This window comes from Gracilinanus agilis, chromosome 3, assembly GCF_016433145.1.
Source record: "Gracilinanus agilis isolate LMUSP501 chromosome 3, AgileGrace, whole genome shotgun sequence".
NCBI lineage: Eukaryota > Metazoa > Chordata > Mammalia > Didelphimorphia > Didelphidae > Gracilinanus > Gracilinanus agilis.
This window is the reverse complement of record NC_058132.1, coordinates 565,768,351-565,781,065: the sequence shown is the minus strand read 5'-3', so window position 1 is coordinate 565,781,065 and position 12,715 is coordinate 565,768,351. Positions and strand designations below refer to the sequence as shown.

Here is a 12,715-nt window from a genome sequence, read left to right as displayed (position 1 = left end):
ATAGGGATCTTCACATTTTCATGATAAATGAAATCTAAAGACAGAAGTCTTTTGCAACTCATTTGGTACTCCTTACAAATGAAAACAAAGGAACTGAGTTGACTCAGTTGGTTTTAATTATAAATACAAAGGGGTAACTACAGGTTTTGGTCAGGTCCTGTCTAAGCATATACAAAAAAGGACACCATGAAAATAATTTTATCTTGTGGATAAAGATGCATCTATATGCATCTATATGATATATGCACATGTATATATGGTATGCATACGTTTGCATTTGTATGGGTGCTCACACCTATATTTACATACATTTCTATAGCCTATAATAGCTATCCTTGGTACATGTAGAGTTTACTATTTTTACCCCTAGAATCTTTACCTTATGTCTTAGAAGCAACACGGCATATAGGTTCCAAGGCAGAAGAGCAGTAAGGGCTAGGCATTGGCGGGGGGGGGTTTAAATAACTTGGCCAGGGTCACACAGGTAGGAAGTTTCTAAGGCCAAATTTGAACCCAGAACCTCCCATCTCTGGGCCTGGCTCTCAATCCACTGAGCCATCTACCTGCCCCCTGTATTTGCTAATTTTTATTAATATTTTTGCCCCTATACAATATAGATTTTTTAATAATAAGAAATGTTTCATTTTTGTCTGTGTATCTCTAGCATCTAGTACAATGTATCTGGCAAATGATGGGAACTCAAGATCTGCTTGAAGAAATTAATTAGATTGAATTTACTTAAAATGATAACTGGATTTGAGGCTTCCGAGTAGTCTTTAAGACCTTAACCTCTTTTTTCTTTACTTCTAAGCCATTTTTTCATCTTCTCCATTCAGTAAGCATGAAATGTAAATATGTTTATGAAATATAAATATATAAATAGAAATATTTTAATTTAGATGATTTTGTTGGAATCTTCCTAGAATTTCTTCACCTCTTCATCCTCCAAATCAGATGTTATAATTCCCAAGATATCCTCAGCCTAGCAAAGATTCTCTCTCCTGATCTAGACTTCTATTGATAAAGTCTAAGATAGGCTAGTTTTGTGTGTAGATGTGAATGTTTCTGTGTGTACATGTGTATGTTCCCATACCCCAAGACTGATTCATATTAAATTCATGTTCTTTTAAAATTTCCTTATAACTTTCATCTGAACTGCTAACCAATATAGGTCTCTCTCATGTTGTTCAGTCATTTCAGTTGTGGCTTATTCTGTGATCCCATTTGGGGTTTTCTTGGAAATAATGGGTGGTTTGGTATTTTCTTTTCCAGTTCCTTTTAAATAAAAACTGAAGAAAATAGGATTAAATGACTTGTCCAGGGTCACACAATTAATGAGTGTATAAAGTATAAAACTACTGGGAAATTTGGAAAAAATATGGGAGAGATTAGGTTTCGACCAACATCTCACACCCCACACCAAGATAAATTCAGAATGGGTGAATGACTTGAATATAAAGAGGGAAACTATAAATAAGCTAAGTGAACACAGAATAATATACTTGTCAGATCTCTGGGAAAGGGAAGATTTTAAAACCAAGCAAGAGTTAGAAAAAAATACAAAATGTAAAATAAATAATTTTGACTATATTAAATTAAAAAGGTTTTGCACAAACAAAAATAATGCAACCAATATCAGAAGGGAAACAACAAACTGGGAAAAAATTCTTTATAACAAAAAAATCTGACAGAGGTCTAATTACTCGAATATACAAGGAACTAAATCAATTGTATAAGAAATCAAGCCATTCCCCAATTGATAAATGGACAAGGGACATGAATAGGCAATTTTCAGATAAAGAAATCAAAAGTATCAATAAGCACATGAGAAAGTGTTCTAAATCTCTAATAATTAGAGAAATGCAAATCAAAAAAACTCTGAGGTATCACCTCACACCTTGCAGACTGGCTAAAATGATAGCAGGGGAGAGTAATGAATGTTCGAAGGGATGTGGCAAAATTGGGACATTAATGTGCTACTGGTGGAGTTGTGAACTGATTCAAATATTCTGGAAGGCAATTTGGAATTATGCCCAAAGAGCGATAAAAGAATGCCTGCCCTTTGATCCAACCATACCATTGGTGGGTTTATACCCCAACGAGATCATAAGGAAAAAGAATTGTACAAAAATATTTATAGCTGTGCTCTTTGTGGTGGCAAAAAACTGGAAAGCAAGGGTATGCCCTTCAATTGGGGAATGGCTGAACAAATTGTGGTATCTGTTGATGATGGAATACTATTGTGCTCAAAGGAATAATAAACTGGAGGAATTCCACGTGAACTGGAAAGACCTCCAGGAATTGATGCAGAACGAAAGGAGCAGAGCCAGGGGAATGTTATACATCGAGACTGATGCACTGTGGTAAAATCGAATGTAATGGACGTCTGTACTAGCAGCAATGCAATGACCCAAGAAAATTCTGAGGGATTTATGGAAAAGAATGCTACCCACATTCAAAGGAAGAAATACAGAAGAGGAAACACAGAAGAAAAACAAATGTTTGCACATTTGGGTTGATGAGGATATGATTGGTGATGTAGACCTGAAAGGACCACACAAATAAGTCTTGATTGATGACACATGTTAAAACCAGTGGAAATGCGAGTTAGCTATGGGGGGAGAGGTTGAGGGGGTGAAGGGGAAAGTAAAAAAATGAATCATGTAACCATGAAAAATTTTTCTAAAAATAAAAAAAATCATTAAAAATATATAATTTTTTTAAAAAGACAGAAGTAACTGGAAAGTCAGTCATGGAAAAAATATAAAACTCTATATAAATGCTAAAAAAATAAAATATAATTTTCAGAGAGAAGCATCATTATTGTGGTTAGGGTAAGAAGCCATCTATCAGAGGGTTAAAGTTTGAGAGAGAAATGAGGTCATGGACATAGCATGGATAGATCACTCATTCTAGAAGGGTTCAAAAGGTTCAAGCAAAGTTTTTCTTTAAGATAAAAGACACCATAAAAGAACTCCAGTTTCACATATTGAAAGATTATAAAATTTTTTCGTAAGGTTCCTGAGAAAATGTATGAGGACATACCCATTCCCAGACAGAATCCATAAATTACACAGTATTGAAATGTTTATCATATTAGCTGCTGAACATCTATGCTTCTATAGAGTGCACATTTTTGAGCATTTAAAAAATAGTAGCTACTGTTTGGTAAACTGTTTAACTATTCAGGCAGCTGCATGGAGAACATTTTTATTACTGAACAAATTATTTCAGTCTAAAGCAGAAGGGACCACCTTCCCTTTGGTATGGAGACATATTATTCTTTAGCTTGGCAAGGCAGAACTTGCTAATTGTATTAAAACATACATAATTAAATGAATGCAGTTGGACTTTCGTATTTTAGCTGATGAAATGTTTGGCTATGTTAATTTTAAATTCATATAATTTCAAAACAGGGACTACATCTTTCCTGGGAAGATTGTTAAAGTAGGATTTAATAATGGAATTACAAACCCTGTATTTCATCCTATATTTTTATAGTTTATTTTATTTCGGTAATCTACTTAAAGGATTGGACAGAATAAAACTGAAATAATCTTGAAAGGATACTGAAGAATACCAATTAGAAGAGTACCATACAGTCTGATGATAATTAATTTGTCAATAAAAAAAACTCACTTGTATAAAGCTTGTCAAATATGAAGCTGATCTGAATCATCTTTTCTTCCCTACTTAGTGTCAATTTCTCTGACAAAATTTCTAATTTTAATCTTAGCTGGGAAAGGACTTTTTAAATATTTTGTTAAAAATCTTAATAATACTCAAAATAAAAATAGGAAGATAGTTTGTATAAGACTGAGATAAACACACAATCATGTAAGAAGTAGATAAGGCATAACAAAAAGGAGTCCAAAATTCTTTTAACAACCATTACTGAGGATTAAATGTACAGATCATTGGAGAAGAAAATAGCAAATGACTCTAGGTATTGGTTTTGCAAAGAAAATCTCAGGGACAGTATTGGTATGATATGATCCATGGAGTCACAGTCAGACACAATTAAATGATCAAATACAAACATGACAACATAGCTTAAAACTAACATGGAAAATACTAAAAAAAAAACTGAAAGATTTGTTGGCAGTTGAAATGAACAAGCTTCATTTGTGGAGTATGGATTTATGTATGGAGAGTCTATCTAAAGAGAAAGAAAGCCAACATTCATCTACAAATATGTCTGATTAAATGGTTTTGAGATGATACTACATTATTACTTAATATTTTATATCATTAGGTTGTGATTTCATTAATACAAGGAACTCTTGGTACTAGAATACCTTCTACAAATACAACTCATATATATGACTGTTGATAAACAATATAGACAGTTCCATGTAACTAAAGCACATATGAGTCGTGACATACTCAACATCAAACTGTTAATAAGAGTTAAAGGTAGGATTTGAATTCAGCCTTTCTAAATCCAAGTCCCAGATTCTAAACACTACAACATGCTACCTTTGCATATATTGTATGTTATGTTAAATAATGGTATTAATTTATTTAATAAATTGTAGAACATGTTGTGGCTACACATATAACATTTTTCTATTATGTAAATATATAGTATGACTTTCTTACCATTGTGTAGCTATGAGCCACCTTCATGAGTTCAATACACCCTTGAGCATCTGCAAATGCCCGTATCCCCAAACAGTTTGATGGATGCAAAAGCTTCATGAGAAAATGACAGCACACTTCTACTACTTGAGGAAGCTGAAGAAGACAAGCAGCAGCCAGAAGATTTTCAATAGTGTCTTCCTTTAGTTCTAGGCAACCTGAAAGTAAGAAAAGAGACAAAGAAACTCATGAAATTCTCTGTCTCTCTGTTTCTCTTTCATAATACTGAAAATCAGAGTTATTCTGAGCTGATCTTGGAAAATGAATATCCGAAACCAACACAGTAGTCTCATGATTTGGAATTTAAAGAAAGTCATTAACTTTTTTTAGGACCTTTTGAGTGCAAGTTTATGGAACTTTGGATCATTTGGCTATATATATATGCTTTGGCATGACTTTCTTAGCCCAATTCATTTTAGCTTCATTTGGATTCACTGTCTGGGAGTACCTTCTACTGGGAATGAATTCAAAATGCCCCATCTTTGACTGAGGCCTCCAAGAACACAGTTCTCTACTTTTTTGTTATTCTAATGATTTCCTTTCAAAATCCTCATTTTCTACATTATATTCTATATCTAAATAAATGTTTTGTTATACTAATTCCTTTACTAATGAACATTAGTCAGAATAGGTTTTTTTTTTTAAATCTTACCTTCTGTCTTAGAATCAATACTAAACATGAGTCCCAAGGCAGAAGAGCAGAAAGGGAAAGACAATTAGAGTTACACAGCTAGAAAGAATCTGAGACAATATTTGAACTCAGGATCTCCTGTCTCCAGGCTTGGCTCTCTGTCCATTAAGCCACCTATCTATCTCGAATAGTTCTTTGAAAATGAGAAAGTAGGCATTTAGCAGGATCATTTTGGAGCTGGATACTCATTCATTAATTCATTCATAATTCAAAAAGTGCATACTAAGCACTTATAATCATCGATGTATTGTTATATGGATAACAAATGGTTACAGAAAGGTCTCAGAACTTGGAAAATAATAGAGAAGAAATACATATACACAAATAAGCACAGTACTATTAATAGTATAATAATAGTATAATAACAATTATAATTATAATGAATAATAATATTAATAATGTAATAAAATATTAATAATAGTACTAATTAATATGATAAACTCATGAGAATCAAAGCATTATGAGAGTTCAGAAAATAAAGATATTAGAAATTTTACAGATGTTGTAACCAATTTATGATCCCAAGGTTGATCCAAACTGCAGCCTGAGAAACATTTTTGCCTATTGTAAGAAGTCCTCACCTTTTTCATATTCTCCATATGTCCAAGAATTTTGTCTAATATACTTAAAAAGCTTTTAGAAAGTTGAAAAACAAAAATAAGTTTTGTCATACTCAGTTCAATAACATTTAGTATGGGAATAGTAGCATAATGAGAAGGCACAATCAATTTAATTCACCAACATTTATCAAATTCCTTTTATGCACAAATTACTCTTTGGGGCATTGGAGATAAAAAGCCAAAAATAAAAAATGCCTCTTCTTCTAAAATGATTATAAACTATAAGTGACATGGAGATAAAATACAAACAGACACAGATAAAGAAGAAATTTGGGAAGATATCAAACTAGGTGGCATAGTGGATAAAGGATAAAGTGTCAGGCCTAAAATCAGGAAGATATCTTTCTGAGATCAAATCTGGAATTTTTTTTTACTAATTTACTAGCTATGTGAACTTGGAGAAGTCATTTATCCTTGTCTACCTCAGTTCCTCATCTGTTAAATGATTTGAAGAAGGAAATGGCAAATCGCTCCAGTATCTTTGTTAAGAAAACTCTAAATGGGGTCAACAAGAGTTGAACATGACTGAAATGGTTAAACAACAAGGATAATAGGAGACTAATAATTGAGAATCATTCAATACATATTATAGGTAGGGTGCTATACTAACCACTGAGGATTCAAAGAAAGACAAATAAGAGTATCTGCTCTCAAGGAATAAAACTCTCTTGAATAAGACAAACATTAAAAACAACTTACAGGTATCCTTTACACATTGCAACTTTTTCCCTGTGCTATCTTTATATCATGGGCCACCATTAGAAATTAAATGGGAATTTGGAAGGAGTTTTGTATAAGTTACAGATGACATAGGATGGCTAGCACATGACACAGAAAAAGTTTAGAAACTCATAAATACATAAAATATGTGTATAACATTATATAATATCAATACATTTTGTTTTATTTTGATAACCACACAATTTCCTTTTTAAGTTAAATAAGTAAAAAGTTAAAAGTTTGTTCCCAAGATGTGTAAGGGATACTTACAGTACTTAACCAAATTTTCCAAAAATGCAATGTAAATACCTTACAGAAGAAAAGGAAAAAAACAATCAGACTTCTCCAGTATGAAGGTAGAGCAAAAAGAAAATTTATATGGATTTTCCAGATTGTTGGGACTCCAAGCCCCTAATCCCTGCAATGTTGTAGGGATGCCTATATTTACAAATAAGTCTTATACAGAATATTTTGGAAATATTCATGAAAGGAAGTTATTGACATTAATGGAGTTGAGTTGGGAAAGGTAAATTATAAAGGGTGAGATTTTACCTGAGATCTGAAGAAATCAGAGATGTCATGAGAAAAGAGATGAGAAGGTTCTTTGCATGAGGGAGAGATAGTGAAAATGTGAAAATGAAGTTAGGTGAAGTTCAGGGAGCTGCAAGGAGGCCAGTATCACTAGGTTACAGACTATGTGGGGATAAATATGATAAAAGGAGAATAAAAAGGCAGGAGGGAATAAGGTTATGAAGGACTATGAATGCCAGGCACAACTTTATGCTTGATTTTGAAGGTACAAGGAATCTACTCAAGGTTATTGAATACATAGGTGATATGATTGAACCTACATTTGGAAGATCAATTTGACAACTGAATAAAGAATGAATTGGAATGGAGAGAAAACAGAAAGCTACTGCAATAGTTTGGGCAAGAGGTGATGAGGGCATATGCCATGGTTGTGGCAATGTCAGAGGAAAGAAAAGAGTATGTATGATGATACATGTCCTGTGAGACTATCTATCAATTAGACTTGGAAACAGATTGAATATGGCAGTGAAGAACTGAGGAATACACCAAGGTTGCTAGTCTGACTGACTGGGAAAATATGGTACCCATAACAGTAATTAGGAAGTTAGGAAGAGGGAAAAGTTTGGAGAGGGAAGATAATGAGTTTAGTTTTGGACATGTTGAGGTTCAGGTGTTTACTGGACATCCAATTTCAGATTTCCAAAAGAGAGTTAGAGCTATGAAACTAGAGGTAGAGAGAGATTAGGGATAGATAAGTAGATCTAAGATTCCTGAGCTTATAGATCATTGAATTCATAGGAGCTGATGAGATCATTAACAGAAAAAGAAGAGTAGAGGGACTAGGAGACAGCCCCATGGAGGAAACATGCTGATAACTTAGATGAAGATCCAGAAAAGGAGAGTTGGAAAAGGGGAGTCAGGTAGGTAGGAGAAGAACCAATATAGTATTGTCATAGAACTCTATCAAAGAAAATATCAAGGAGAAGAGTGTGAATTGAGTGTCAAAGTCTTCAGAAAAGGCAAGAGGATGAGAGGATCAAAAAAGGTAATCAATATTGGAAGGAGCTGAGCCCTGAATGCCATTGTTCCTTCTTGTGAAGTGACCTTTCCTCAGAATAATATTTGTTGCCTCAGAATAATATTTGTTCTCTAATTGATAGAAAAGCTTTTTTTATTTTTTTTTATTTTGAAGGTACTAAAAATGAAATGGTAATTTTTCTTCCCATTCATTTCCTCCTAAAAATCTAATTGCAAATCCATTAAAAGTTTGTGAGGTCCTCAGTTAAGAAATCTTTAGATCTTCTGAAATTATAAGTTTACTCATGCTTAAGTATCAAGACAGACTTGTCCCTTGATCTTTTTTTTTCCCCTCTGCATACTCTTCTTAAATCAGAACTCACAGGTAATGTTACTTGACAGCATAGCTGACTCTCCTTTAATGCCCATGTTTTGTTTTATTTTTTGTCCTACTTGAGAAACTTAAGCTATGAAAGAAAGGTAGCTACCTCTGATTTCTAACTTGGTTTACCTAATTTGGTCTGACAAGAGCAAATTCTCCTCCTGCAACTCAAGATTTAACCTTCTGAGCTGTAAAATCTTCATATGATTAGTGAGAGAAGCTGTCAGCTCTTAGCAATGTGTTTTTCTATGTCAGCCTTTTTCTCAAAAGAGATTTTTTATCTATAAAAGGGTCTACTTTTAAAGATCCTATATAACATAAGACATTTTGAATGTTCTACCTTTTCGTACTTTCTGCAGTCTTTTTGAACTTTAAGGTTTATGTTTCCAACTACTCTAGCAAATTCTTGGCAAACCTGATGCAAATCATAACTTCTCTTAACTAACGTCTTTATGATCTCATATGAAAATACAAATCTCATTAGTTACTGGTCTTTCCTTTCTTTTCTCTTCTTACCTGCCTCAACAGATGTCAAGATATCACTACATTATACACTTTCATTGTCCAAAATCTCCTACCTTTTTATTCTTTTGGGGCTTTACTGCCTTTCCTCCCTGTTATCTGAAATTCCATGCTCAACTGTTCACCTGTAGATGAACTTAAATGAGCAGATTTCTATCAACTCAATAACACAGCTAGTAGCTCCTCCTATCTCTTGTCTATTAAGTTTTATTTGGAAATGCAAATTTGTAGCTAATTTATTACTTTCTCTTCTTCCTCTCTTGAAAATTAGAATTTAGATTTATTCTGCTTCCCTTTGTTTTTCCAGAACTATTTTTCTTTTACTTTCAAAGAGATAGGGAAGGAGTGAAAGAAGAAAAAGACACTAGAATAAAATAAGAATTAGTAAAATATCTTTTTGAACTGTGAACCAAAGCAATATGACTAGTTTCTAGTTATACAATTTTATTTAACTTTTCCTTAGCTATTTGGTGAAATTCCTTGAAATCTCATCTTTGTTTTCTCTTCACTAAAGGAAAAATACAGTTAACCTGGACATTGAATAAAAGAAGTAAGGATATAAAAATAATCTTGACTAAAGGTTGAGTTAACAGTAGCAGAGTCCATCTCAGAAATTGGGTGATTAGAAAAGTGAAAACTCTGGAGCAGGGGATTGGGCACAATAGCTAAGAATTTTTATTTGCCCACATCAGGAGTTTTCTTCCACTTCTACTTTTACCTATTTGTTTTTAAATAAAGTAAGCTGAAATGAATTAACATTAAATAATAGGCATTGGACAGATGAAAGAACTGAATTTTGTGGATTAAAAGACGAAGTTAAGAGACCAGAGTTCTGGTTATGATTTTTGATAGCTGGGTAGCCTTGGGACAAACTTCTCTAAACTTGACTTTTGTTCTCTTTAAATGGGGATATTATTTGCATAAGTTACCTCTGGGTTTTTGCTGGGAGGAAAATGTTTTGTAAACTTCAAAGAGCCATATGAATGTGACCAATTATATAAGCCATTGCTAGTACTGACTTAAAATTGACTTTCTTCTAGAACTTCTGAGTTTTGGCATTGGAATTATGAATTTCTTCCCTCCTTCCTAACCCTTCTCAGGAAGGGAAGAACACAACATTCAGTAGTCCAAATGATTACAGAGAAAACTCTTTTGCCAATATTGAATTGAAGAAAGTATTTGTGATGTATATGTGACATCAGTCATTTTATGAGAAGAAAAGGGAAAGAAGAAAGACAAGGAGGATCTTCATCTATCTTGAACAACCTAACACTAGAATTTCTTCGGTCCTCGTTATATCAGCCTTTGGACTATAGATTAAATTATGCCATATGTTCATTTTATAAATTCAATTAAAAAGAAAAACAATCCTCTTTTAAAGGGGCTTACACTCTATTTTGGGAAGACAACATATAAAAGGGAGCTTAAAGATGGGCAGGGCAGGTTGAGCACCCAGAGAAGAAAAGCAGGCTCAAGAAAAGAACTCACAAATCTGAGGAGGCTGCATCTCTAGTGCAAAACTGCATGCTTACAGAAATTCTGTATGTCATAAAACACAATTACTTCAAATTTAATATAGTTTTCTAATTATTATTATGTTTTAAAATTATATATCTTAGTGTTCTATTGTGGTTTTATCTAAAACCTTAGCCTGAATTTCCAACAATGTATCCTTGTGACAGATTATATAAAAATACAGGAATCATAAAATCAAAAGTGGTTTAAATTGAGAAGAATGACTGGATTTATGAAACATCAAAGTATAGAGGACAGAAACCTAGTCACAAAGATCTAGTTTCAAATCTTCCCTCTGAAAGCCAGTGACTATATGACCCTGGGAAAATTAGATAAACTCTCTGTGTCTTTAGACAACTCTTGAAAACTAAAACTAGAGTATTTGCTGATCTGCTCTGGAAGAGAAAATTTCCTCACTAGGAGTTCCCTACACAAGCTAAATACCAGAAAAATGATTAAAGTAGTAAAGATTCACTGTGCCAAAATATCAGCCTTCTCATACCTCCAGGATAGCAATAATTTCTCTGTTAAATCAACTTATGAACAAATATTCATAAAACATTTACTACATGCTAAGCACTGTATCAAAGGCTAGAGATACAAAATATTGAAAGCAAATATTAATCTCTACCTCTTTTTGGCACCTTTTGACAACCTTTGCACTTTAAAGGAGAAAAACTTTGATTCGAAGAGTGAAGCTACAAATATGCTTCTTCCCCTTTGATGAAGCTGAGTTGGAGACAAGTTATTTGTTTATCTGTATTCTAGGTAGTGTAAGATTAAAATTAATATCCAATAATTCCAAGTATTATATTTTATAAGATATATTAATTATCACTTGAAGTAGAGGAAATAAAAAGACAAAAGTAAAGCCTGAGTAAACAGAAGTAATAGCACTCCAGAGAAGAGCAAGAGAGGGTGGGGTTACAGCAACTTTATCTCCAACACTTAAGGATATATAGATGACAATGGAATTCTGGGAAATGGAGTCCCCTGGGGTACAAAATCCTAATTATACAGTAGTAAAGCAACTACGTAAGAGAATCAGAGTCAAGAGGAGAAAGGCAGGCACAAGAGCTATGCCTAACATTCCAAATATTATTTGACTTCTGGCATCTGGAAGACCTTCCTCTTGTCCAGATTGAGGTTGGAGACCCCCAATCAAAGAGGCTTGGGAAAGGGACTTCATGAAGAGCATAAATTGGCATGTGGGGAGAATAAAAAACTCTTTCCAGATTTATGATCTGGTGTGGGGTGGTGGCTAAGAGGTCAGCCTCAGCAGCTGATTCCTTTTCTTTGACCCACTTTTTATTATTTAACAAATGATTATAAATTCAGAAATGATTTCCAGAGAATTTTAATCATAACAAAAGAAAAGCAAAAGCAATTCTCAAAGGATTCACTTACAAATGTGGGAGGAGAAAACAACTATAAATATGCCAGCTATGTAATAGGGGAGATGGAAGGTGATCCATCTAATGGTAATCAATCTGATCTTACACTTGCATTACAGTGGACTGGGAAGAGGTATTTATATAGCACTCAGCATGTGCTTAGCATTCTACAAATATTATCTTGTTTGATACTCACAACATCCCTGCGAGGTAGTTGTGGTTACTATTCCTGTTTTATAATTGAGGAAATTGAGGCAAACAGAGGCTAGGCAATTTGTCCAGAGTTACACAGCATCTTGATTTGATTCAGGTTTTCTGGACTCCAGGTCTAGTATTCTTTGGGCCACCTAGCTTCCTCTTGCCTGGGAGAGGCATCTTGCAAAAGGTGGGATTTTAGCACACTACAGGTTATATGTGTATCACTTGAGGTGAAGCTTCAGTTCCAATTCCATCTGCCTCTTGAGTTTCTTTCCCTCTAATAGTCCAGAGGCCACTGGACAGAGAAAATTGTCTATCTCCCAGGGTGGTTGTGAGGATAAAATTAGACATTAGTAAAGTGTCAAGATATTTTGCCCTACTTCAAGATTTATATTAAAGTTAGCCACCATTATGATCCTGCTGGCTATTTTCTTTTCTTCTCAGTCTTCAGTGCCCATTCCTTTTCCTATTAGAACATAAACTT

At 33.7% G+C, this 12,715-nt stretch overlaps 1 protein-coding gene across 1 annotated transcript in view; it reads right to left on the bottom strand.

Moving 5' to 3' along the window:
• Window positions 1–12,715, bottom strand: part of KLHL1 (kelch like family member 1) — a 542,207-nt gene that overhangs the window by 305,509 nt on the left and 223,983 nt on the right. The window contains exon 4 of the mRNA XM_044669367.1: window positions 4,603–4,799. Within this exon, the coding sequence (XP_044525302.1) occupies window positions 4,603–4,799 (197 nt within the window). The remainder of the gene's footprint in view (window positions 1–4,602; window positions 4,800–12,715) is intronic.